This window comes from Gobius niger, assembly GCF_951799975.1.
Source record: "Gobius niger genome assembly, chromosome: 13".
In the NCBI taxonomy this organism is placed as follows: domain Eukaryota; kingdom Metazoa; phylum Chordata; class Actinopteri; order Gobiiformes; family Gobiidae; genus Gobius; species Gobius niger.
The window spans coordinates 2,892,440-2,915,724 of NC_136864.1; the positions used below are offsets into that span (position 1 = coordinate 2,892,440).

Below are 23,285 nucleotides of genomic sequence, written 5' to 3' on the forward strand. Positions count from 1 at the left end.
CCTTTTTCATCACTTTTTGTTGCTTTTTTGTTCCGTTTTGTTGCATCTTTCTAAGCTGCATTTCAAATCATTGCTGTTACTCTAAATTGCAACAACGAGACAAAAACGAGGATGAAAAAGTGACAAAAAGCCAATAAAAAGTGACCAAAAAGAGCAACAGAAAAGCAATAAAAAAGAGGAAAAAGTGACCAAAAAAAAGTTTGACAAAAACACAACAAAAATGTGGCAAAACGCAATGAAAGAAAATGTAAAAAAAAAAAAAAAAGAAGTGACAATACGAGAAAAAAGATCCTCACTTGTTACTCTGGCCTGTGGGCTGTAACCTTTTAGATTTGGGTAAAGCTGAACTGGAGAAAATGCACTTGATTAAGGCGGGGGTTAATAATATTACAAGGAAATGTAAATATTGGGGAACACGACCCTCACAAACAAGAGGAAGAAGAAATGTTCGACTGGACCTGCAGAGGGCAGCAGCGAGCACAATGCTAACGCTAATGCTAACGCTGCTGTGAAATGGCTGTGTTAGCGTTAGCTCTGAGCAGAAGTGAGACACTCTCTTCTCCTTAGAGCGGACAGAGCGCAGTGAAACATGTCAGAAGTGAAGCTGAAGGAGGAGCAGGAGCTGTGGGAGCCCGCGGAGGAGGAAAACAGGTGAGTTTAGAGCCAAGGCAGGACTCTCTCAGATACAGAGGACTGTCCACAACAACACGAGGCCTTTGTGTCTTTATCAGGGACTTCATCACACACGGACTCCGCACACTGGACACAGGGTTCACGGAGCTTCACTACAGCGCGTTTGTTAAAGTACTTTACGAGAATGTCTCTTTTAAGAGCTCAAAGAGAACCCGAGCCTTCTGTGCCAGCTGTTTGTGCCAGTCTGTGCCAGCTGTTTGTGCCCACGCCCCTCTTCAGAGACCAGGCTTTGAGGGTTGTATTCATGATGATATTATGGTGAAGTAAAAGCCCACAGTCTGTGTCTGAAGGGACAACAACAGTTTGGTGTCTTCACATCCTGCAGATGGCGCTGTTAAAGGCAGGGTCACGTGACTGAACCAATTTGCTCATAAAAAAAACAAAAACAAACAAAAGTGGAAACGACTGTTCACTTTTAACCTCCCAAAAGCATTCGTCTAGCATTTTAGAAAAGACTGAAATATAATAATAATAATAATCATAATCATAATCATTATTAATTAACCCCTTAACTCCCACCTGAACCGAGCACATTTTCTCCAGTTTGGCTTTACCCCAGTCCAAAAGCTTCTGGAAAATAGCAACAAAACTGAGACGAAAACAATGATGGAAATGTGACAAAAAAGTGAGAAAACATTGACAAAAAAGTGAGAAAACATTGACAAAAAAGTGACGAAAAATGGATGAAAAAGTGGCAAAAATGTCACAAGACATTGACCAAAAATGGACGAAAAATGTGACAAAAAATGACAAAAATGTGACAAAAAAATGACGTGGTAGAGCGGGTCGTCTCATGATCAAAAGTCGGGGTTCGAATCCCAGCTCTTGAAGTTTCTTACGTACACTGCGATGGATGTGAATGGGTGACTGGCTGTAAAGTGCCAGGCCAGAAATCAAGAAATCTCTCCACTCAAAATAAGTGGTGCCTTTACTCAAGTTTAGATGAAGAAAGCACAAGTAGCAATAAGATGAATCACTGATTCATAGTATTTATCCAAATGTCAAACGCCTGTGGGCTCTACACCTCCAGTTGGGAACCTCTCTGGCCTGGATAATAGTATTTTTTTTTATTGAAATCATAAAAGAATAGCATTTAATTGAACCGTTCTCGTCTAAATAAGTCAAAAAAGTTGATGATGTGCGTAAGTTGCTCCACATTCTTCTGTTGTTTTAATTCTTTGCTTTTTTCCCCTGCAGTGAGTCCGGTCTGAAGAGCTGGAGCACAGAGAGCCGAGGTAAGACGTGAGCTAAAGTTTTACCTCTGTGTGTCTGTGTCAGGGATGAGCTGCTTGTATTTCGAGGCTGTTCCTTTAGTTTGCACTTCACTTCCTTGGGGAAAAAATGAACATTTCAGACCCAAAGGAAATATCAATGAAAGAAAAACACGTTCTGTGTTTATTTGACCACATTCAATGCCTGGCGGTGCATCAAGCTGAGGGTCTCGGGTTCTGATTTTGAGTGAGCTGATACTAGACTGTGTTTATTCTTTTTACGTAGCCTATGTTTTCCAGTTTCAAAAGGAAAAAAAAAAGAAAACACTGTATAAACACGCACACATTACAAAACTCTCCTCTGGGGCCACGACTCCCCTGAAAAAGAGAATCTTAATCTCAGTGGGACTTTCCTGGATCAATAAAGGTCAAATAAAAAAACATACAGGACACATTTTCTCAAAATGAGGTTTTGATTTCACTCTTGCAGCAACATCACACCTGTAGTATCTCCTCCAGACTCCAAACAGTCCAGACTTCACTGTATTTTAATTTCATTGATCTAATTCCTGCCTGATTTATTGAGGTTGAAGCCCAGAAACAAGCACAAAACGTGATTTTTTTTACAGGTTTATTTACCAGTAACGAGCTGATTAAAAGCTAAGCAAGATCCCAAGATCGTAGAAAATACACAATTTAGAAACAATTTAAAAACTCGCAATTCGCTACTTGTGCAATACCATAATGCATTGCGCCTCGGGGGGTTCGCTGCTGTAAACAATATGGCGTTGCGAGCTGTCATTCAAGAGACAAATATTAATCTTCCAAAAATTCAATTCCACTAAACCAAAGCTTAAGAAAATCTGTACCTTTTTATCTATTGACTTTGAAAAGTCGATTGTGAAAAAAGCTCTGGTTCGCCTCGTGTGCAGAGCTTTGTAGTTCTGGATTACGTTTTCGATTGTTGGAGAAATTGTTGCACATCATTGTTTGCCCCCCCCCCCCATGCACCTTCCCCTTAGCTTAAATTATGATTTAAAGTCCAAGGGTAGTTAACCTCTGAACCAAATCTGAAAACTTTTTGGGGAAAAAGTGTCAAAAGAGCAACTAAAATGAGTCAAAAACAAGGATGAAAATGTGTCAAAAAGCGATGACAATGTGGCACAAATGTGACTAAAATCGAACAAAAAAGCGATGGGGAAAAATATAAACATAAAAAAAAGTGACGACCATGCAAGGAAAAAGATCCATTCAGAACTCGACACCACTCGATGTAGGGGTCACATCATACACTGTACATGATAAAATATATATAAATAATAATAATACAATAAAAATGCACATCGATTAACATTGTGTTGAGCCTGGTAATGACAATTGGAGCAACAAGAACACGGAGTATAACACGTGTATTAATGTGCCCTTATGTCATAAAAACAAGTGAGTATGGCTGATATTTGGCATTGGAAACTGAAAGAAATATATGAACGGTCGCTTTGTTACTCGCTTTGTAGGGATCTTACAGGAAACAAGACCGTTCTTGTAATAGTGTTTGGTTCTGTTATTATGTGAATAGTTCAAACAGTGTTTGTGAGTTTGGTTTTTGTCAAAAAGCAGTTTTTTTTTGTGCTATTGTTCCTTGTTGTTGTTTTGTTTACATTGATTTTACTGTGAGAAATGAAAAGTTTTATCATTTTGAGTTGGGGGTAGGCGCCCATAAGCTTTTGCTTCAGCCTACTCCTTTTGAGCAAAATGTATGCTCAAATAAATAAATAGAAGGTTTTGTAGGGCTTAGCTTTCAAATGAGGCGTTACACTGGCCTACAGGCTGTGACCTTTTATATTTGGGTTTAGCTGAACTGGAGAAATGACGCTTGGTTAAGAAGGGTTCAGAAGTTAACTGTTATGAGAATGCACAGAAGGGTCCATAGGGTGAGCACAGTTAAAGAATAAGACGCTCCTCTTGTACCAGTGGCTTGAACTTTAACCCCGGTCTGTTTCCTGCAGGCGTCCAGAACCAAGACGAGACCAGCGCGAGTCTGACTGTAAAAGAAGAACCGGAGGAGCTGAAAATCCCACAAAAGCAAAACCCGTTCATCCGCGTCATCGTCAAGAGCGAAGACGAGGAAGAGGAGCCGTTTTTCCGGGAAACTTTGCATTCAGACGATTCTTCCGACACCGACGACTCCGGGGAAAGTTCCGCGGCACAAACGGAGCTTCTGCTGGAACCGGACACGGTCAAAAACCCGCACAAATGCCCCGTCTGCGGGAAGGTCTTGCAGTACTCCCAAAACCTAAAGCAGCACATGTTGCTCCACACGGGCCAGAGACCGTACATGTGCACGGTCTGCGGGAAAGACTACACGCACGTGGGACACCTGAGGACGCACATGAGGACGCACACGGGGGAGAGGCCTTACAGCTGCTCGGTGTGCGAGAAAACGTTTTCGGTGAGGGACAATCTGAAGTCGCACATGAGGACGCACACGGGGGAGAAGCCCTTCAGGTGTTCCATCTGTGACAAAAGCTACACGCAGAACGGGAACCTGCAGAGCCACATGAGGAGCCACGTCGGGGAGAAACCCTTCCGCTGTTTGATCTGCAGCAAACAGTTCACGCAGAAGTATAATCTCAAGAAACACGTGAAAAGACACGTGGAGTCTCCGGAGGGTCATCACTACAAAAAGTAAATATTATGCACTGGCTTAAATTACTATAGGAAATATACTATTTTCCGGACTATGGGCCAGATCTTGTGACTGGCGCTGTCCGTGCGCAACTCTAAACGCAACGTGGTGCACGCGCGATCTGGCATGTGGCGCAGGTTTTGCGCTAAAGGCTGCGCCGCGAGGGAGAGGGCGTTATTTAAGAAAAAGAGGCCGACTGAGGCGTGGTTCATGACAAGCAGCACAATTGAAAACAAAAGCGAGATTGCCTTGAAAAGTCTGTTTGAGCGTCGGTTATGCACGGGCTAGATCTACCCGCACACTCCTAACACCAAAACAACAACAGTTTTCCATAAATAAACCACACATGCCTCAAGTGCCACAACACCAGGTCTGATCTGAGTTTTAAGGAGACGTTTCCATCGTGTGTCAGTGTTTACGTCCTGATGATGCTCCTTGTGTAGCCACAGCTCAGTCCAAAAGAAAGAAGCGCATTTTACAGGGAACAGAGCAAGAATCCTGCAGCTGTAGCGCAAATGTCCCAATAAGCTACAGTTTTCTTGCAACTGCTGCATAACTTTGCAACTCCTCCGATATGACAGTTTCTGATCAATTAAATCTTGTACATTTCGTAACTTTGCGCATTCGAACGGTGTCCAGCGCAAGGCTGCAGCAGCGGAGGGACAGATTTATTTCTTTAATCTTTATTAAACATTGCGCGCTGCATCACACATGTTACGCGTGTACACGAGAACCCCCCCTTGCAAACCACCGCCTTCCGCAGGTCTGGGGTAAGCATGGGGAGGCGGCTGCACCACAACATCGCAATGCGAGTCTGTCCCCCCTCCTGTCCTGCCCACTTTTTGCGCCAGGTATGACACTGAAGATGGCCAGGAGCGCCACCCGTCTGCGCAGTCGTCTGCTCTACAGCCTGCGCTATGAACCACAAGATCTGGCCCTATAAGTTGCACCAGCCTTGGCAACAGCCTGAGCCTGGAGGCACCGTTGTTTGATGACATTTCAGACTGATTCTACAATAATCTTGCTTGAAAAAGGGAAGTAAAATTGCCAGTGGGATAAGACCAATTTTCTTACCCTTTGGCAAAGAAAATGACCTGAAATAAGGATTAAATGTATTGAAATGAGTCAGAAACATCTCATAACAAGTTCAATAATCTAGGTCAAATACCCTGCTAAATCTTAACCAGTCAAAACAATTAGAATATGGATTATTGTCAAATTGAGATCTTTAAACTAATCGAGTTCATTACTTTTTGCAGTGATCAAGAACAGACGGAAGAGGAAAGCGACGGAACGGGCCGTGAATGGAGTGAGATTTTAACTCCGAATCAGCCGACGTCTGAAGACGCGTCGGATCAGAACAAAGAAACCCGGTTCGTGTGCGCCTTCTGTGACAAAACCTTTTCGCATCGGGGTAATTTTAACTCCCACTTGTTGGTGCACTCTGGGGAAAGGCCTTTCAGCTGCTCCGTGTGCGGCAAAACCTTCTCGCGCAAGAGCAACCTGATGTCGCACATGCTGGTGCACTCGGAGGAGAAGCCCTTCAGCTGCGCCGCCTGCGGGAAAACCTTCTCCAGGCCGGGGGACCTGAAGAAGCACGCGCTCACTCACTCGCAGAGCTCTTTCAGCTGCTCCGAGTGCGGGAAAACGTTCGCCAAGCAGCTCCTTTACAAGAGGCACATGCTCGTCCACTCGGAAAGGCCGTTCAGCTGCGAGGTCTGCGATAAGAAGTTCTTGCGAGAGGTCAATCTGGATAAGCACATGTCGTCGCACGCGGGAGAGAAGCCTTACGGCTGTTCAGACTGTGACCAGACGTTCTTCAGGCAGTGTCATCTGTCCAAACACATGGCCAGACACAAAGGAGAGCGGCCGGTGGGTTCAGACAGTCCCTTAATTCAACCGAAACCCGCTCAAATACATCTTAATCGGGACGTCCAAGATCCTAAGATTAAGACTCAGACTAATTCCCCTCCAAATGACAAATAATGGGAAAACTGCAAAACTCTTAGAAATAAGAAGGATGTGTTTTGGACCTTATTGTTATGGCAGTGGCAGAGTGGTTATCCCGTGTTCATCTGAGCAGATCTGACTCTTCTCTCTCTGTAGCCTCTCAATCATATCTTTCTGTTTCTTCACCAGTTTCTGCTCAGAGGAGAGTGGGGTGAGTTGAGACCTCTATCAAATTTAGGAAATGTAACATGGTTAGTGGTTAGTGATTGTGCGTCACAGCGAGAAGGGGCAGGGCTCAAATCCTTGGCCGGGCGGAGCCTTTCTGTGTGGGGTTTGCATGTTCTCCCCGCGCCTGCGTAGCTTTCCTTTGGGTACTCTGGTTTCTCCTACCACAAAAAAAACTGGGGACCTTTTAGCTGAGAAGCATGAGCTCTAACTGCTGTGCCACCGCGCCGCCCAATGGGGTCGCTGTTGGTTCTCGAGACGATCACGGTCAAAAGACAAATCTAAAACTATACATTTAATTGTTAGTGTTTTAACTGACATCTAAATAACACTTATTTAATGATTAAAGATTTTACAGTTTCAAGTGTTAATCTGGCGCTTCAACTGTGGTAAAGTGAGCAACAAATGTCCCAGAAGATTTTTTAAATACAGTTAGAAATCTTGAAATGTCTGTAAATGTTTACATTCTATATTTATGTTCTACAGCAATGGTTCTCAACCTGGGGTCAGGGGTGCCAGATCATGTAGATAGAAATATCTACAGTGCCTCTTGAAAGTATTCATACACCTTGAACTTTTGCACATTTTGTCATGTTTACAACCCTAAACATAAAGATTTTATTTAGATTTTTTTACTGAATGTTCACACACAAGTAACCGACAACTGTGAAGTGAAAGCAAAATGATACAAAAAATAGAAAAAGTGATAAGTGGGGCGTGCATAAGTATTCATACAGCATGAATGAATACTTATACTCCTTTCAATAATGGCTTTCTTCTTCCACTCGTCCATGAAGGCCAGATTTGTGTAGAGTATGACTTATATTTGTCCCATGTCCAGATTCCCCCAGCTCAGCGGCAGGACTTCACAGCTCCTCCAGAGTTATCTTGGGGCACTTGGTTGTATTTCTTACCAGCGCTCTCCTTGTTTGATCTAATATTTTAGATGGGCGACCGTGTCTTGGTAAGTTCTCAGTGGTGCTACACTCTTTCCATTTCTGAATGATGGATTGAACAGTTGCTCCGTGAGACGTTTAAATCTTGGGAAACCTTTGTATAACTTAACGCTGCTTTAAACTTCTCCAGAACTTTATCCCTGACCTCTCTGGTGAGCTCCTTGACCTTCATGATGTTGTTTAGTGACAAATACACTCCGACCATAGCTCTGAGGCCCTCACAGAACAGCTGTAATTATACTGAGAGTAGATTACACACATGTGGCCTCTATTTAATGGTTAGGACAAGGTGTGAACATTCTGGAGTCATTAGGAATGTTATAAAGGTTTTGCACTTCGGCATCTTGCTTGTACTGGTGAATGAATGCATTTTTATTTTTCTTGTCTGTTTTTATGTATCTATTTTTATGTATCTTGAGCTGCAAAACTAATTGCCCTATCGGGGACATGAAATAAAGTGAAGTGAAGTGAAGTGAAGTGAAAGGTAATTTAATGCACTCAGAAAATGCTGTATGAATACTTATGCACGCCCCACTTTTCACTTTAACAGAATCATGTATCATTTTGCTTTCACTTCACACTTGTCTGTTACTCGTGTGTGAACGTTCAGTAAAAAAATCAAAAGTAAAATCTTTATGTTTAGGGTTGTAAACATGACAAAATGTTTAAGTTCAAGGTGTATGAATACTTTCGAGAGGCTCTGTATACTTGTATTGTTATTTTATTGTAGCAGGTGTGTGGGGGGCATTATTTAATAACACTAATAATTATTATAATAATGCATCCGTTTTATTTAGTGCTTTTCTGGACACGTTTTACATTTCATTTTTCATTCACTCCATACTTTGTGTAAGCTACTATTATAGCCACAGCTGCCCTGACTGACAGAAGTGAAGCTACCAGTCTGTGCCATCGGCCCCTCCGACCATCGACCACTCACTCTCCACATTCAACGCTCTCCATCCAAACTAAATTATTTGTTCTTATTTATTTTATTGAACCATTTGCTTGTTTCCTTTATGTCCCGGTTTCCCACGGTGTGACTGAACAGTGGTAATAAATAAGATCCATTAATACGGGGATCATGAACCCCAAAACCCCGGCTCCAAAAGGTTGAGAACCACTGGTCTGTTTTTACACTTCACCTGCTCTCCTATGAAACACAGTCTTTTCCACTAAAGTTTGTCCAACTGTATATTATTATATTATATATTTTACAGTTATGTCGCAATAAAAATAAAGTCAAATGTAAAAAGACTCGTTTGTATTTATGGAGCATCAGTGACTGTATATTGTGCAACAAACAAACTGTGACAGACGTCCGGTGTTTTGTTTGTTTTATTGATAACTTTAATGACTTACTTTCTTACTGGTACGGTAATAGATTTCCTCTGGGTTTCTCCTACCACTAAAAACATGTATAACAGGTGAATCCTCCAGCCAGGTGGATGGATGTCACCCTTTATCCTGGAAATAAAACTTTCACCTCGACTTGAACGAGGACGATGGGTAAGATTTTGGACACGGCTGAGTTCATGTGTTTTTAGAGACGACTCTGGACGCCGAGTCTCCTGTAGGATTCATGAAACATGAACAACTTAAACACTGCTTTTAATGAGGGTTTCACATTGTAACATGAGTGAAAGACGAGAGAAGTTCCTTTTGAATGATGTAGGACTTTGCAGGTAAAACAAAATGCAATTTTTTACAAAAATAATAAATATGAAATGTGTAGTTTGGACCTTTGAAAACATGGTTCAAGTGTTAGACTCAAGTGAAAAGGGAGAAATAGACTTAAAGATATCGATTTTAAGCCTCTGCTGAAGATTACTGACATACATGAGATGTATTGCAAGTTTTCTGTGATTTTATGCTTTAAAATAAAAATGGCCCAAATTGCCTACATTTTCTGGCTACAAATACTACAACAGATAGAAATGTGTGCTTTTTTCTGACAAATTAGTTTCAAAGATTTGTTCAGATGGGGTTTCAGCCCATGTTTAGTTCTAAGTGAAATAATCCATAAAAAAATGTTTTTGCCTTGTTTTCTACGATTCAAAACGCAATACATCAAGCAGGAATTAGACATTGAAAAATGTCTAAAAAGACAAAAGACTTGAAGGTCTGGAGTCTGTATTTCATTTGATAAGGCTATGTCAGTATTTGTAAATGGATTGTGATATCAGACCAAATCAGACACACGAGTCGACGAAACATCACAAAAAACACCATCAAAAAGGGTGAGTTTAGTCTATATTCCACTTCGACATAAAAATTACGAGGCGAAAGAAGAAAACTTTTCACTTCTTGCCTTAGGGGCTACTTGGATGTGCCGGCTCCTCGCCTCTGTGAACTGCCACGTGTTTATTCAGCTGAGTTTGTCGCACAAAGGTCTGGTCACACTCTGGGCAGCTGAATGGCCTCTCTCCTGTGTGAACCAACATGTGTCTGTTGAGGTTGGGCTGCCTCGAAAACCTTTTCTCACAGATGGAGCAGCTGTATGGTCTCTCTCCGGAATGAGTCAACATGTGCCCCTTGAGGTTGCTTTGTTTCAAAAACGTCTTCTCACAAATCGAGCAGCTGAAAGGCTTCTCCCCGGAATGCGTCAGCATGTGCGACGTGAGGTGACTCTGTCGGCAGAACGTCTTTTCGCAGACCGTGCACACGAAGGGCTTCTCCTTGGTGTGCACGACCTGGTGCTCGCGCAACACCTTGAACAGAGTGAAGCTTTTGCCGCACTCTTCGCAGCTGAACGGCCTCTCGCCCGTGTGCGTCCTCATGTGGATCTTGAGCGTGTTCTGCGTGAAGCGCTTGTTGCAGATGGAGCAGGAGTACGGTTTCTCCCCGGTGTGGACTCTCACGTGCGACTTGAGCGTACTCTTCTCCGAAAACGTCTTCCCGCAGATGGAGCAGCTGAACGGTTTCTCGCCCGTGTGGATCCTCAAGTGTATCTTCAAATGCGCCGACTGCTTGAAGTCCTTCTCGCAGAAAGGGCATTTGTGCGGCCGCTGCCCCGTGTGCTGCAGCCTGTGTCTCCGTAAACTGGCCAAATGCTGGAAGACCTTCCCACACTGAGAGCATCTGAGTGAACTGGCTTTGGTCGAGTCTTTAACGTGGGCCGAACCGCTCTCCCCCTGAGAAGGAGTCCTTTCAGTCGGAGGAGTCCAGTCTCCAGAGTCGTCGGTGTCAGAGGAGTCTCCGCCCTCCCCGTCCTCGTCTTTCTCAGCTTCAGGGAAAGATGACTCCACTTCATCGTCATCCTCGTCTTCACTCTTCACGATGACGCGGAGGAACGGACTTCCCGGCTCCTCTTTGATCTGCACCTCCTCCGGTTCTTCCTTAATGTGGACAGGAACCGTCTGGACACCTGCGGGACACAAAATAACATCAAGCACATGGACAGAATTTCTCAGATTGACAGTGTAGAGCAGTGGTTCTCAGACTGCTCGGGGACTGCCAGGCAGATTGTAAGGAGTTGGGCTTGGGGTTTTTGAAAACTGTAAATACCGATGTTCATTTTCTACACACAGCTCCACAGGTGAAGCAGAACAAACGGCTAAACTTGCAAAGCGTGATATGACCAATTTTCAAACAAACCATCACTGCTTTACCTCATTTTCAGTGCTATTATTATTTGGAAAAGGAGAAGATCCGAGGAACTCCCATTAATTAAAAGTCCTTTATTTAAAGGAACAGGCCACCGTCTTTCCATACTGAAATATGTTCTCACATGAGCTTAGACGAGTTGATGCGTGTCTGTCTGATCTTTGTGCGTGCGCTCAGTCCTATAGCTCCAAACAGGGGTGAAGTTAGAAGCTACCACGCTTTTCCATGGGCACAAAGACCAGAGATGTACGTATCAACTCGTCTAAGCTCAGGTAAGAACAGATCTCAGTATGGAAAAACCGTGGCACATATACTATTTTGTATTTATTTGAATCATTATTTGTCAAACCATGCAGAATATTTTCTTTTGTGACTTAAACAAGTGCAACTTACATTGACTGTACTTTTGTAAACAAATGGAGACACCTATGAACTAGAGCTGGAAACAGGCTGGGGGAAAAAAATGGCCCTGGACACTAAGGCGCTTTACAGAGGGACAAAAACAAAGAAAACAAACAAACAAAGTAGTGGCAGTGATTATGAGCGACACACTTTGTGGAACAGGTGAATTTTGAGCATGATTTTAAGTTTGCAGGAATCATAGTTTCTGATGTGGAGTTAATCCCATTTCGACAGGACAGGACCAGACCGGAATGGACCGGAGCGGTTTGAAGGTGTTTCCACTGCCAAAAGTGAACTGCTCTGCTCCAAAAGGAGGGTCCAAACTGCTCCAGTCCCAGACCACTTCAGCCATGGGGTCAGGAGCTTGCTGCAAACTAGACCGGTTTGGGGGGAAAGGGGAGGGGGCTTATCACCACTCTGATTAGTCAGGCCAATAGTAAGTTTGCATTCAAAGTCTCTTTCTCTTCACAAGGCTCTATCATGACTGGTTCACAGAAAATATAGGCATTTTTGCCATCTCTGATTTTGATGTGAAATCATTCAATTAAATTACATATTTCCCCTCATATTTATGTCAGTAATCAACTGCTCAACTTTTCAAGTTGGTCATTTTTATTTCTCACTACTGCCACCTCAGGGCTAACGCGTAACTGCAACTTCTATATTAAACTCGTACATGACGACCGAATTAACACCTTTTTGAGTGACAGTGCAGGATTTTAGAGGCAGTTGTGGTGAACAGGTCTGAGCTCATTCTACACATTAGGACATGGCTGGAACATGTAAGGGGAGGAAAATACTTATTGACAGTTGAATTGAAATAAATGTGAGCGCTGTGTTGTTACCTCTGCTGTCTGTGTCTTCAGGGATCTGAACGACTGACCTGGAAAAGCAAAACAGAAGAAAAATCAGAAATGTCACTGGGAAAAAATAACATTGTCACTTTGATCATAGTTTTGTCTGTTTTTTTTGGCCTAAATGTGTGGCAAACGTAGTGTATTTTTTTAAATAATTATTATTTACCATAAAAAATTTACAGCACCGTTTGCCAACTGTGAATTTTTTTATGTGGAAATGGTTTTACATTCATACTTACGTTCTGGAAAATATATACTACATTTCCAAAAAAAATTAGAATATTATTCAAACAATTAATATTAACCTCAAATGATTACCTTTTCAGAATTTCTTTATTGTTTTTAAGTTGTTTTGTTGTTGTTTTTTGTGGCGGAACGTTTGACGGTCCTGGTGCCACTGGGAACCATTTCGGTGACGGAACATACTAAAGGCCTGTGTTGTTGATGAACGAAAGAACTACTAAAACCATCAAAATGGCGGATTTATCTTCATTTTGGTATAATCGAGGTTTCAGCGGTTTGTCAGCGGTTCATGCGAAGCTGGTCCCAGTTTGTGTGGAGTCCGTGTGCGGGAAAAAGTCCCTGATAAAAACACAATGGCCTCGTCTTGTTGTGGACAGTCCGCTGGGCGCAGGGTTGTAGCTAAGCGCGCCTTTTCTGGCTTTAAACTCACCTGTTTTCCACCTCGGGCTCCCACAGCTCCTGCTCCTCCTTCAGCTTCACTTCCTCCATGTTTCACTGCGCTCTGTCCGCTTTAAGGCGAAGCTTTGGGGAGAAGAGTGTCTCACTTCTGTTCAGAGCTAACGCCGCCGAACAGAGCGTTAGCAACAGCATTGTGCTCGCTGCTGCCCCCTACAGATCCGGTTTACATATGCATTCTGTGGCACAAGACAAGCTAACAGTTATAATAACACATGATAATAATCAGTTCAGTTAACCTCTTAACCCCCGCCTTAACCAAGTGCATTTCTCCAGTTTGGCTTTACCCACATCTAAAAGTTTGTGGATTTTTTCCTCACATTTTGTGTTGTCACAACCTTTTTTTATTGCATTGTTTATCATTGCATATTTGTCACTTTTTGCCACTTTTTTGTCACTTTTTTTTCAAGTTTTTGTAATATTTTCGTCACTTTTTTGTATTATTTTTGTCACTTTTTTTAAATTACTTTTTTGTAATATTTTCGGCACTTTTTTGCCACTTTTTCATGATATTTTCGTCACTTTTGTCATGTTTTTGTAATATTTTCGTCACTTTTTTGTCACATTTGTTTTCACTTTTTTGTAATATTTTCGTCACTTTTTAAAAAACTTTTTTGTCACTTTTTCATCACATTTTTTTTTCCTTTTGTGCAATATTTTCGTAACTTTTTTGCCACTTTTTCGTCACTTTTTTTTTCTTCACTTTTTTGTTATATTTTCGTCACTTTTTACCGCTTTTTGTCACATTTATTTTAACTTTTTTGTAATATTTGTGTTGCTCTCTTGTTTTCGTCTCATTTTCGTCACTATTTTTTTTTCATGAAGCTTTTAGATTTGGGTAAAGCCAAACTAAAGAAAATATGCTCGGTTTAGGCGTGGGTTAAGAGGTTAAGGACAATCCTACTCTGCCCTTTATAAAGAGGCTGTTGCCTCGTCCCCTCTTGAGAATGTGAGAAAGGAACGCCGTAATAAATTACTATAATCTTTCATTTCCATGTTTGGTTCTACGATGAGCTTCTGTGATAACGCTATTTCCCTTGTGTATTGATAAAGTCTGTCTGATAAATGAAGAACAACGTTATTTCATTTGTGATACAGTATCTGTGTGCAACAATAGGTAGCGTTCACGTGACATCACAACATTCTAAAGAGCCTATAGTTTAACATTGAGGTGGAGGTCAACTGACGGTAACTATGGTAACGGTGGTAACTGACAAAATGCATATTTTTATGTCTTTGTTTTTTGGCTCATATCTCAGTCATTTCTGGAGGAATCCACATGAAACAAAAACTGTCACAAAGTTCATTGTCTCCTCTGTCGGCACATATGAGCTAATGTCCAATTATTATCTCTGAAAAATGTCAAAAAGTGGCGACAATATGTGAAAACATGACCATGATGTTGTCCAATAGAAAGGACGTTCAGACATAAAAATACTATCACAGGTTTGTGAATCCAATCACGATCAAACACTGAAGAGGAAAAACATTTGTCAATTTTAGTTTTGGAGATTTCTTCCAAAAACTGCATTTCTCCCATAGAGTTGTATTGGCCCTGCCCTCCATCTGACATTATGACATCATCACATTCTAAATCGTGAACGCTACCTATTGAAGAAATGATTAATTATGTCCGGTATCGAGGCAAGACCTGTTTTCAACTTCCAATTTGTGCTCAGATCTTTGCAACACGTCGTGGTCGTGGATGAAAATCACAATAATGGGATCAGGATCTCGTCTAAATATGACAATTTATGGATAATCTTCAATACCTTCTACAGTTTTTACCCTAGTGGCACCAAATTTACACACGTTACCAATTATCATACTGACAACTTACTACAACATTTATTTTTTGGATCTGGACCTTCATTTTGAAATGTATGTCAAAATATGACAATTTATGGATACTACTTATTAATAGCTTCTGCGGGTTTTACTGCAGAAAGACGGACCTTTATTTTGAAATGTATGCACATAATGACAGTTTATGGATAATCTTCAATAACTTCCACATTTTTTACTCTAGTGGCATCAAATTTACACTAGTTACCAATTATCATACTGGCAACTTACTACAACCTTTATTTTTCAGGTCTGGACCTTTATTTTGAAATCCATGAAAGATACAACAATTTATGGACATTACTCTTTAATAATTGTAAAAAAAAAAAAAAAAACTGTAAGTCCTTCTACATTTTTTATGTAGATTAAAAATGTCCAGGGTGCACTCCGCCTCAGGCCCATAGTTACTCAAGTCATCTTAAAGTAAACAGAGCGCTCTGATATTTTTATTTAGAGAAAGTGACTTCTGGTGCTCGACAATAAACACAAAGTGCAATAAAGACAGAGGTGGTTAAGTAAATATACTTAAGTACCATCACTTTTTAAAGACTTTTAAACATTCAAGACACAGTTTTTTGAATTCTTTGTCAACATGACAAGGGCAAAGAGCAGGTTTTGGGGTTGCCAAATAAAAAAACATTTACACAGACAGTATTAGCCTAAACATAAACATGTCAGAGAGAGGATGCATCAGTGGTGTCCGTTTACTGGTGGCTATTCTTAAAACAAATCCAAAGTGTCCTATATTTCATCTAGAACAGACCCAGGGGGAGGAAACGTCAGGCCCGGGGTTCAAAATATGCCCTCCAGCATATTACCATACAACCCTGCTAAAGGTACTCCTAACACATTGAGTGCCAAAAATGGAAAAAACTTGTTTTGACAATGTAATACACCTTATGTGTGGTTTTGGTAGCTCTGTGATGAACAGAAGTGAAATAAAGGAGGAGGAGAGAGAGGAGGAGAGGAAGAGAGGAGGAGACGAGAGAGGAGACGAGAGAGGAGGCGAAAGAGGAGAGAGGAGGAGAGAGGAGGAGAGAGAGGAGAGAGGAGGAGAGAGGAGGAGACGAGAGAGGAGGAGAGAGGAGACGAGAGAGGAGGAGAGAGGAGACGAGAGAAGGAGAGGAGAGAGGAGTTATTAGAAAGGAGAATGTTTCACAAAACACTAATTATGATTAAAAAAAAATCAGTGATTTTGACTAGCCTCTGTTTAGCTTACGTTTCTCAGGAACTGAGGCGCGTAGAATTAAACTGTTTTCATCTACAGAGAGCTTAGAGTCTCAGCTTTCAAAAACGAGCCTCAGCCTGTGTCCATAACTATAACATAGAATACACTGTAGCGCAACAAATATCATGAAAAATGGTCTGGATTGTTGGCACTCTGCAGCTAAATCCCCCAAAACAGAGCAGCCTCAATGTGTTAAAAATGCATAAAATACTGTATTATTTTTTACATTTCCTGGCAATACACCTTTGTAGGTTATATATATGACACACGCTGCCATTTAGAAAGGGTTGCTATACTTTCCACTATAGTTTTGGTGTTTTGTAAATGTATTGGCATTAAATCCTGCTTTGTGCTTTGATTAAGTTATGAATTAAATAAGAACTATAAGATTATTCACGGATGATTTAAAAGGATAAAAGATTTCCAAACAACATGAAAAGCAGCAGCCAAACATTTGCTAATGAAGTGTTATATCATATAATTATATTATACGATATAACAAGGACTACAGATAGACGTTAACTTTAAGATAAATCCAGCATATTTATAGCAAATATGACGACTTCGTACTGTATGTGTTCATCAATATGCACTTTCCCTTTCAAATAAATACAAAAATAAATACAGTCAAATCCAACTCTTCAGAAACCGCTCAGTGAACATAAGAAAAACACATCCACACAGGCTTTTTTTTTTAACCTCTTAACCCCGGCCTTCACCACGAGCATTTTCTCCATTTTTTGTGTGTGTAGAAGTCACACACGTCTCTCCTATGATCGTGACGTCACCTCGGCGCTGACCTCGCTCCCCTCCTCCTCCCCCCCCTCCGCGTGACTCCGCACGTGCCTCGTCAGGTCGCAGTTCCTCGTGTACTCCTTGGCGCACACCGAGCACCTGAAAGGCTTCTCCCCCGTGTGGAACTTCATGTGCTGCGTCAGCATGCTCTGTATGGAGAACCCCTTGGCGCAGACGGTGCACTGGAACGGCTTCTCCCCCGTGTGCGAGAGCATGTGCTGCTTCAGGGAGCTCTTCGCCTGGAACTTGCGGGCGCACACCGAGCAGCTGAAGGGCTTCTCCCCCGTGTGCGCCATCATGTGCTTCTTCAGCCGGTCCTTCTCCGTGAAGTCCTTGTCGCAGACGGTGCACTTGAACGGCCGCTCCCCCGTGTGCTGCATCATCATGTGTCTCTTCAGTTTGGCGTTTTCGATGAACTCCTTCGCGCAGACCGTACATTTGAACGGCCTCTCGCCCGTGTGCGTCCTCATGTGCACCTTCAGATTCCCCTCGATGTTGAACTCTTTGCCGCAAATCGAACAGGGGAACGACTTCTCTCCCGTGTGGATCTTCAGGTGATCTTTGAGACACCAGTTTTCAGTGAATCCCTTGGTGCAGAACGGACATTTGAAAGGCCTCTCTCCGCTGTGGGTGCGCACGTGTCTCTTGAGATTACCCTCCACCCGAAATCCCTTGGAGCAAATCGAACAGCTGAACGGTTTCTCGTCCGTGTGGATTCTCATGTGCTTCTTCAGTTTGCCGCTTTCAGTGAAATCCTTCGCACAGACGGAACATTTGAAAGGCCTCTCCCCGGTGTGCGACAGCATGTGTTGCTTTAAGTGTCCTTTCTGGGTATAGTCTTTCCCGCAGACCGTGCACCTGTATGGTCTCTGCCCCGTGTGCAGGAACATGTGCTGCTTTAGGTTTTGGGAATACTGTAAAACCTTCCCGCAGAGAGGGCACTTGTGCGGGTCGTCCGCGCCGCCCGCTTCACCCCCGTGGTCCCCGTGCGCCGGCTCCTGCAGCTGTTCGGCGGCCGTTTGTGGAGCAGGACTTTCAGCGGATGGAGTCCAGTCTCCGGAGTTGTCGGTGTCAGAGGAATTCTCTTCGTCTCCGTCCTCGTCTTTCCCTGTTTCATGGAAAGATGAATCCTCTTCCTCGTCTTCAGCTTCGCTCTTGACGATGACGCGGATGAAGGGATATTCGGAGCTCGTCTCCTGTGGGATGTGCAGTTCCTCTGGTTCCTCTTTAATGTGGATCACACCTGCAGGGAACACAATATAACTTATGGACAGCTGTACTTACAGACAGGTCAGTGGTCGAAGGTTGGGCTGAGCGATAATAAATCGAATTAATTCAATTAATTCATGCTTTTTAACACAGACGATTTGAACTGTGGGAAAAGGAGCTTAACTGTGTTATTACTGAGGATGAATGGGAAAATATTTGGGGTAATGTGAAGACATTTGTAATAAAGTTAAAGCAACTCAATTATGATTCTTCATAGAGCCCACATCTCTCCGTATCTACGCTACAAATTTAAGCCTAACTCCTCCCCACTGTGCGTGAAGTGTAACGTTGAGATTGGTTCCCTTACACACCGCTTTTGGTCTTGTATAAAAGTGCAACATTTCTGGCAAATGGTTGGACACGAAATGGAGAAAAAAATTCTGTTAATTTGAAATGTAACCCTTTGTTTTTGTTGCTTGGATTAACTGACCCTGTTATCAACAACAAAGACCATAAGAAATTGTATCGAACGCTTACTGTCTGTGCCAGGAAGTGTTTGCTGGTTAACTGGATTTCGGACCAAATTCCCACAAGGACACAATGGCACAGAACTATTTTCAGCTACATTTCCCTTGACCATTTGACTTGTCGACTGAATCACAGGGACGAGGTCTTTCGAAAGACTTGGGAACTTTTCTTAATGTATGTCGGACTGGAGGTATCAGCTATTGTTAAACGGGCATTTGCATTTTGAAGTGAAAAATGCTGTTGTTTGTACGGGCCAATGTTTGTTCCTTTGTATGTTTGATTGTTCGTTATTTGATTTATTTGCTCTTATTATTCTGTTTATTGTCTTTCTGCATGTGTATACGTGTGTTGGTGTAAAAAAAAAAAGCAAAAAATGTCAATACACATATTTCTGAAAAAAAAAAAAAACACAGACGATTTGGAAAATGGCTAAATCGTAAAATCGAGTCCGCCGCTTCCAGTGGAGAAGCAGAAACTTTCTGACGATCTGCTGCTTCACAAAGGCCAAAGTGTTGTGTTTCTGCTGGAGTTTCTGCTCCTGTGCCTTTCTCTCACTCTGCTCTGAGCGGACCATTTAACTCCGCCCCTTTCCCTTGAGTCTCCATGGAGACGATGTCAATCACAGCAGAGGCATGAAGACGATAACACTTTTGAAAACTCCATGGCTTATTAAGAAGGTTTACTTTTGAGAGCAAACGAGGAATATGTTAAACAGAAATAATAAAGGGTTATGTTATGTTAATGGGCCTAATTGTAGTGACATTATGAAATATTAATGAGCAGGACTCTGAGCAGTTTTTCATATGAAAGATCAGGAGACTTTTTAAAGTTTATTTCAAATCTAATCGATTAAAATCGCAATCATCCAAATTGAGTAAAAAAAACAAAACAAACATTTTTTTTTTTTGGCCAAATCGCCCTAGTCGAAGGCCGTCCCGTACCTTTGCCGTCCTTGTCCTTTGTCCTCTTTGTGCTCTGAATGACAGACCTACAAAACAGAAACAAAGAAGTGAGGAAGTCTTGTAAATCAATATTAAAATCACACAAAAAATATTTTGTTATAATTTTAGTGAAAGTAATACTTTAACTTCACTAAAACGAATTTAGGAGTAATTCAGGAGACTAAACGGTCCAGATATTTGAGTGAACTAAATAAAAATGAAAAGAAGGGACTAGAACATCGAATCCGTTTCTCCAGTTCGACATTACCCAAATCTAAAAGCTGCTTGAAAAAAAAAAGCTGCAAAATAGAAAAAACGAGATGTAAATGAGGATGAAAAGTAACATAAAAAGTTACAAAAAAGGAGTAAAAAAGCGCTGAAAAAGCATTAAAAAATATGACTATAGAGTGACGACAACGGGGCAAACACACAAGGAAAGATCAGTTTTGTAGGCCTTAGCTTTCAACTTTACACTGGATTAAAGGCTGTAAACTCTCCAGTCAAAAAGCTTTTAAATTTGGGTAAAGCTGAACTGGAGAAAATGTTATACTTGTAAGTCGGGTTCATAAAACATTAAACTACTTAAATAAATAGTAATAAGGTGAATTTGACATGATTTGGTGCTTGATATTATTACAAGTCGACATCACGTTTATTTTGGGGGGGTCTCGGCCTGAATAGTTTGGTAAACACTGTCTCCTAAGCAGAGGATCCTTTTACCCGGGCCCAGTGCAGGGGCCCGAGGGGGAAACCAGGGGTGGATCAAGTCACAGCCCGTCTGTGGAACACCGGGATAAACTGTATCAAGGGCCCGGAACACTGTGGCTGAACCTCTGACTCCAAACCCATCACCGAGTCTGAGCCAAAGCACCAGTGGCTCGTGTTTATTTAGTGAGAGTCGCTGACACGGGACAAATCCTGCCCAAAACACACGCGGCCATCTTGGATTTGGCTCCAGCGTCAAATCTTTCCTCTGCAGCTGGACTGAGACACCAAGTCGCTTCTCGATTGTGTTCTTTTTCATGCACAAAGCAGTAAAAGTACTACCCCGATATATGTGCGTTTAATATCGGGTGAGACGAGGCTTCCTGGTGGAGGTGGTTCTGGCACAAAGCCACAGCTGCCGCGTCCCGTCCGGGCTCTAAACTCACCTGTTGTTGGTCTCCGGAGGCTCCCACAGCTCCTGCTCCTCCTTCAGCTTCTCTTCTGCCATGTTTCACTGCGCTCTGTCCGCTTTGAGGCGAAGCTTTGGGGAAAAGTTCTGTTCTGCTGTGCTAACGCTAGCACAGCAGCAGCGTTAGCTTTAGCAGCTGCTCACTGCCGCCCTCTGCCGACCACAGGTCAGGTTACAGTCAGACACGTGACCCCGTGCACAGGTTCACAAACTAGGCAGCATGAACGATAAAACATACAATTTATTAGATGAATAGTAAATATAAAAACTATTATGAAATGCATAAAATAGATTCATATGAAAATGAAATAACAATTTAACAACAGCGTGAATGGATTAAGTATTAGCAGCAGATGTGAGTGCAGTCTGCAGTGTTTGAAAACAATAAATTAAATAATAATCAATACTCTGTAACTCCTTTCTAGGAACTCTATAACCAGTGTTGGGGAGAATACTTTGCAATTGTATTTAGTTACAGAATACTGAATACTTGCCTTTAAGTGTATTTTGTAACATATTCTGTAACTTTGCCCAATCATAGTACTGTATTCTGAATACTTTCAAAACTTTCATGTTGTTTTGCATTGTAATCATGCATAACAGCGGTGTATGTTTAAAAACATGCAGCTACACCAGATGTTATGAACCTATTTGCTATTATGTAAAAAAGCACTTTACAAACGGCCACAGCCCAGAATGACGTAGAGCTAAACCCGGCAGTTTTGATCTTCTCTTTCTTATTGTTATGATTATGAAACTGAACTTTAATGATTGAGTACTGTGAGGTATTCCTTTGATATTTGGAAAGTAACTGTGTTGTAAATACCCTCAAATGAAAGAGTAACTTTACCAGAATACAGTTACTCAAAATGAGTATATATATATATATATACAGTTCCACTGTACAGTAGTGCAGGGCAGAAGTGGAACATAGTTACCTCAATTCAGGCCCTGCCCCCTGTGTGAGAACCACTAACCACTAAGCCACTGTCAGATGGATCTTTAGGACGACTAGTCCTAGTCTATTTCCCCCACTTTTTAAAATGATAAATAGCAAATGGTCCCATTCTCTGGTCCCGGACCTACAGTTTGGGAACCGCTGATTTAAAACTAACTGAAACCTGCACCTGAGATGTGGGGCCCTTGCAGCCGCGGGGGCCCCACTCACCTTGCGTAGTTTGCGTAGTCTGATCTTAAACACTGTTTCGGCGACTGTAAATCTGTGGATGTCGCTGCTCACAACAACAAAGCAAATTTAACCTTTGATATAACACATAACAACAAACAATACACAAGTGTTTTGTTTAAATATTTCATTATTTATTAAAATGTTTGCTTTTATTGGTTTTGGTGACGCGTAAACAAGCAGCAACTTCCCACTCTCTCGGTACAGCTGCCCTTTTCAGCGAACTGCATTTGTGGTTTCTGTGTTCCACGGTTTTGCTGGAGGCTTTTGTCCGTCTTTGCCGTTCGGTGGATTTTTTTGCTGAGTCTTTTTCTGAAGCAAGTTTAATGGTTAACAGTTAGCTAGCTTATGAGCTACAGACATTTGAGACCTACACATGTCTTCTTCTGAAACACTGAAGAGGCACAGAGATTGTGGAGTGAAGGGAGCTGCGCAGGAGGAAGAAAAGTGCAGGACACCATGCTCTGAAACTTTTAGGGGAGCGTTGAAGGCAGACAGCTGGGTAATACAATGACAAATAAAGAGCACGCACTCACTCACTAACTTGCCTGTTTATCATTAGACACACGATATCTATGATCTTTGGGATTTCAAAGAATAAAATTGGAGAAGATTTTTGATGCTATATTGATGCTTTTTTTGGGGAAGTTTTTAGATTTGGGCCAAACTTAAGAGGTTAACAGAACCTGCTCAAGCTATAAAACTGGACAACGGCCCAAAAGAGGACAGGCATTTAAAAACTTGACTCTAAAAGGGGCTAGATGCAAGTTTGTGATTTTATTCTCACTACTGCCATCTCAGGCCTTAAGCGTAACTTTTTTTTATTTTATTTTTAAACTCCGTATAGTCCCTTTGAAGGAGCAGGCCACCGTTTTTCCACACTGTGATATGTTCAGACCTGAGCTTAGACAAGTTCATACGTACCTGTCTGGTCTTTGTGCCCGGGAAAGAGCATGGCCGCTTCCAACTTCACCCCGTTTGGATCTATATGAATATGTTGGGAGAAGCCAAATGCTGACAACATCTTTGGTCGTTTTGCGTGACTGAGGGCACACACAAAGACCAGACAGGTACGTATCAACTCGTCTAAGCTC

At 42.0% G+C, this 23,285-nt stretch overlaps 3 protein-coding genes across 5 annotated transcripts in view; 1 reads left to right on the forward strand and 2 right to left on the reverse strand.

Annotated features, from left to right (window-relative positions):
• Positions 1-556: 556 nt before the first annotated feature.
• LOC306972845 (uncharacterized protein) lies at positions 557-6,576 on the forward strand (the record flags this gene model as incomplete). Its single annotated transcript, XM_079569552.1, has 4 exons — positions 557-651; positions 1,891-1,928; positions 3,911-4,589; positions 5,850-6,576. The coding sequence occupies exons 1-4, from the start codon at positions 590-592 to the stop codon at positions 6,574-6,576; spliced, it is 1,506 nt and encodes a 501-aa protein (XP_079425678.1). The 5' UTR covers positions 557-589.
• A 3,455-nt stretch (positions 6,577-10,031) lies between these two features.
• The window catches only part of LOC306973039 (uncharacterized protein), a 79,112-nt gene continuing 65,858 nt past the window's right edge, over positions 10,032-23,285 (reverse strand). For all 3 annotated transcript variants that reach the window (XM_079569838.1, XM_079569839.1, XM_079569840.1), the window contains exons 2-3: positions 12,575-12,612; positions 10,032-11,088 (exon numbers count right to left, since the gene is read on the reverse strand). In XM_079569838.1, the coding sequence (XP_079425964.1) occupies positions 10,034-11,088; positions 12,575-12,612 (1,093 nt within the window). In that variant the 3' untranslated portion in view covers positions 10,032-10,033. The remainder of the gene's footprint in view (positions 11,089-12,574; positions 12,613-23,285) is intronic.
• LOC306972752 (uncharacterized protein) lies at positions 17,129-21,160 on the reverse strand (the record flags this gene model as incomplete). Its single annotated transcript, XM_079569458.1, has 3 exons — positions 20,983-21,160; positions 19,832-19,878; positions 17,129-18,396 (listed from the first exon to the last, which is right to left on the reverse strand). The coding sequence occupies exons 1-3, from the start codon at positions 21,042-21,044 to the stop codon at positions 17,129-17,131; spliced, it is 1,377 nt and encodes a 458-aa protein (XP_079425584.1). The 5' UTR covers positions 21,045-21,160.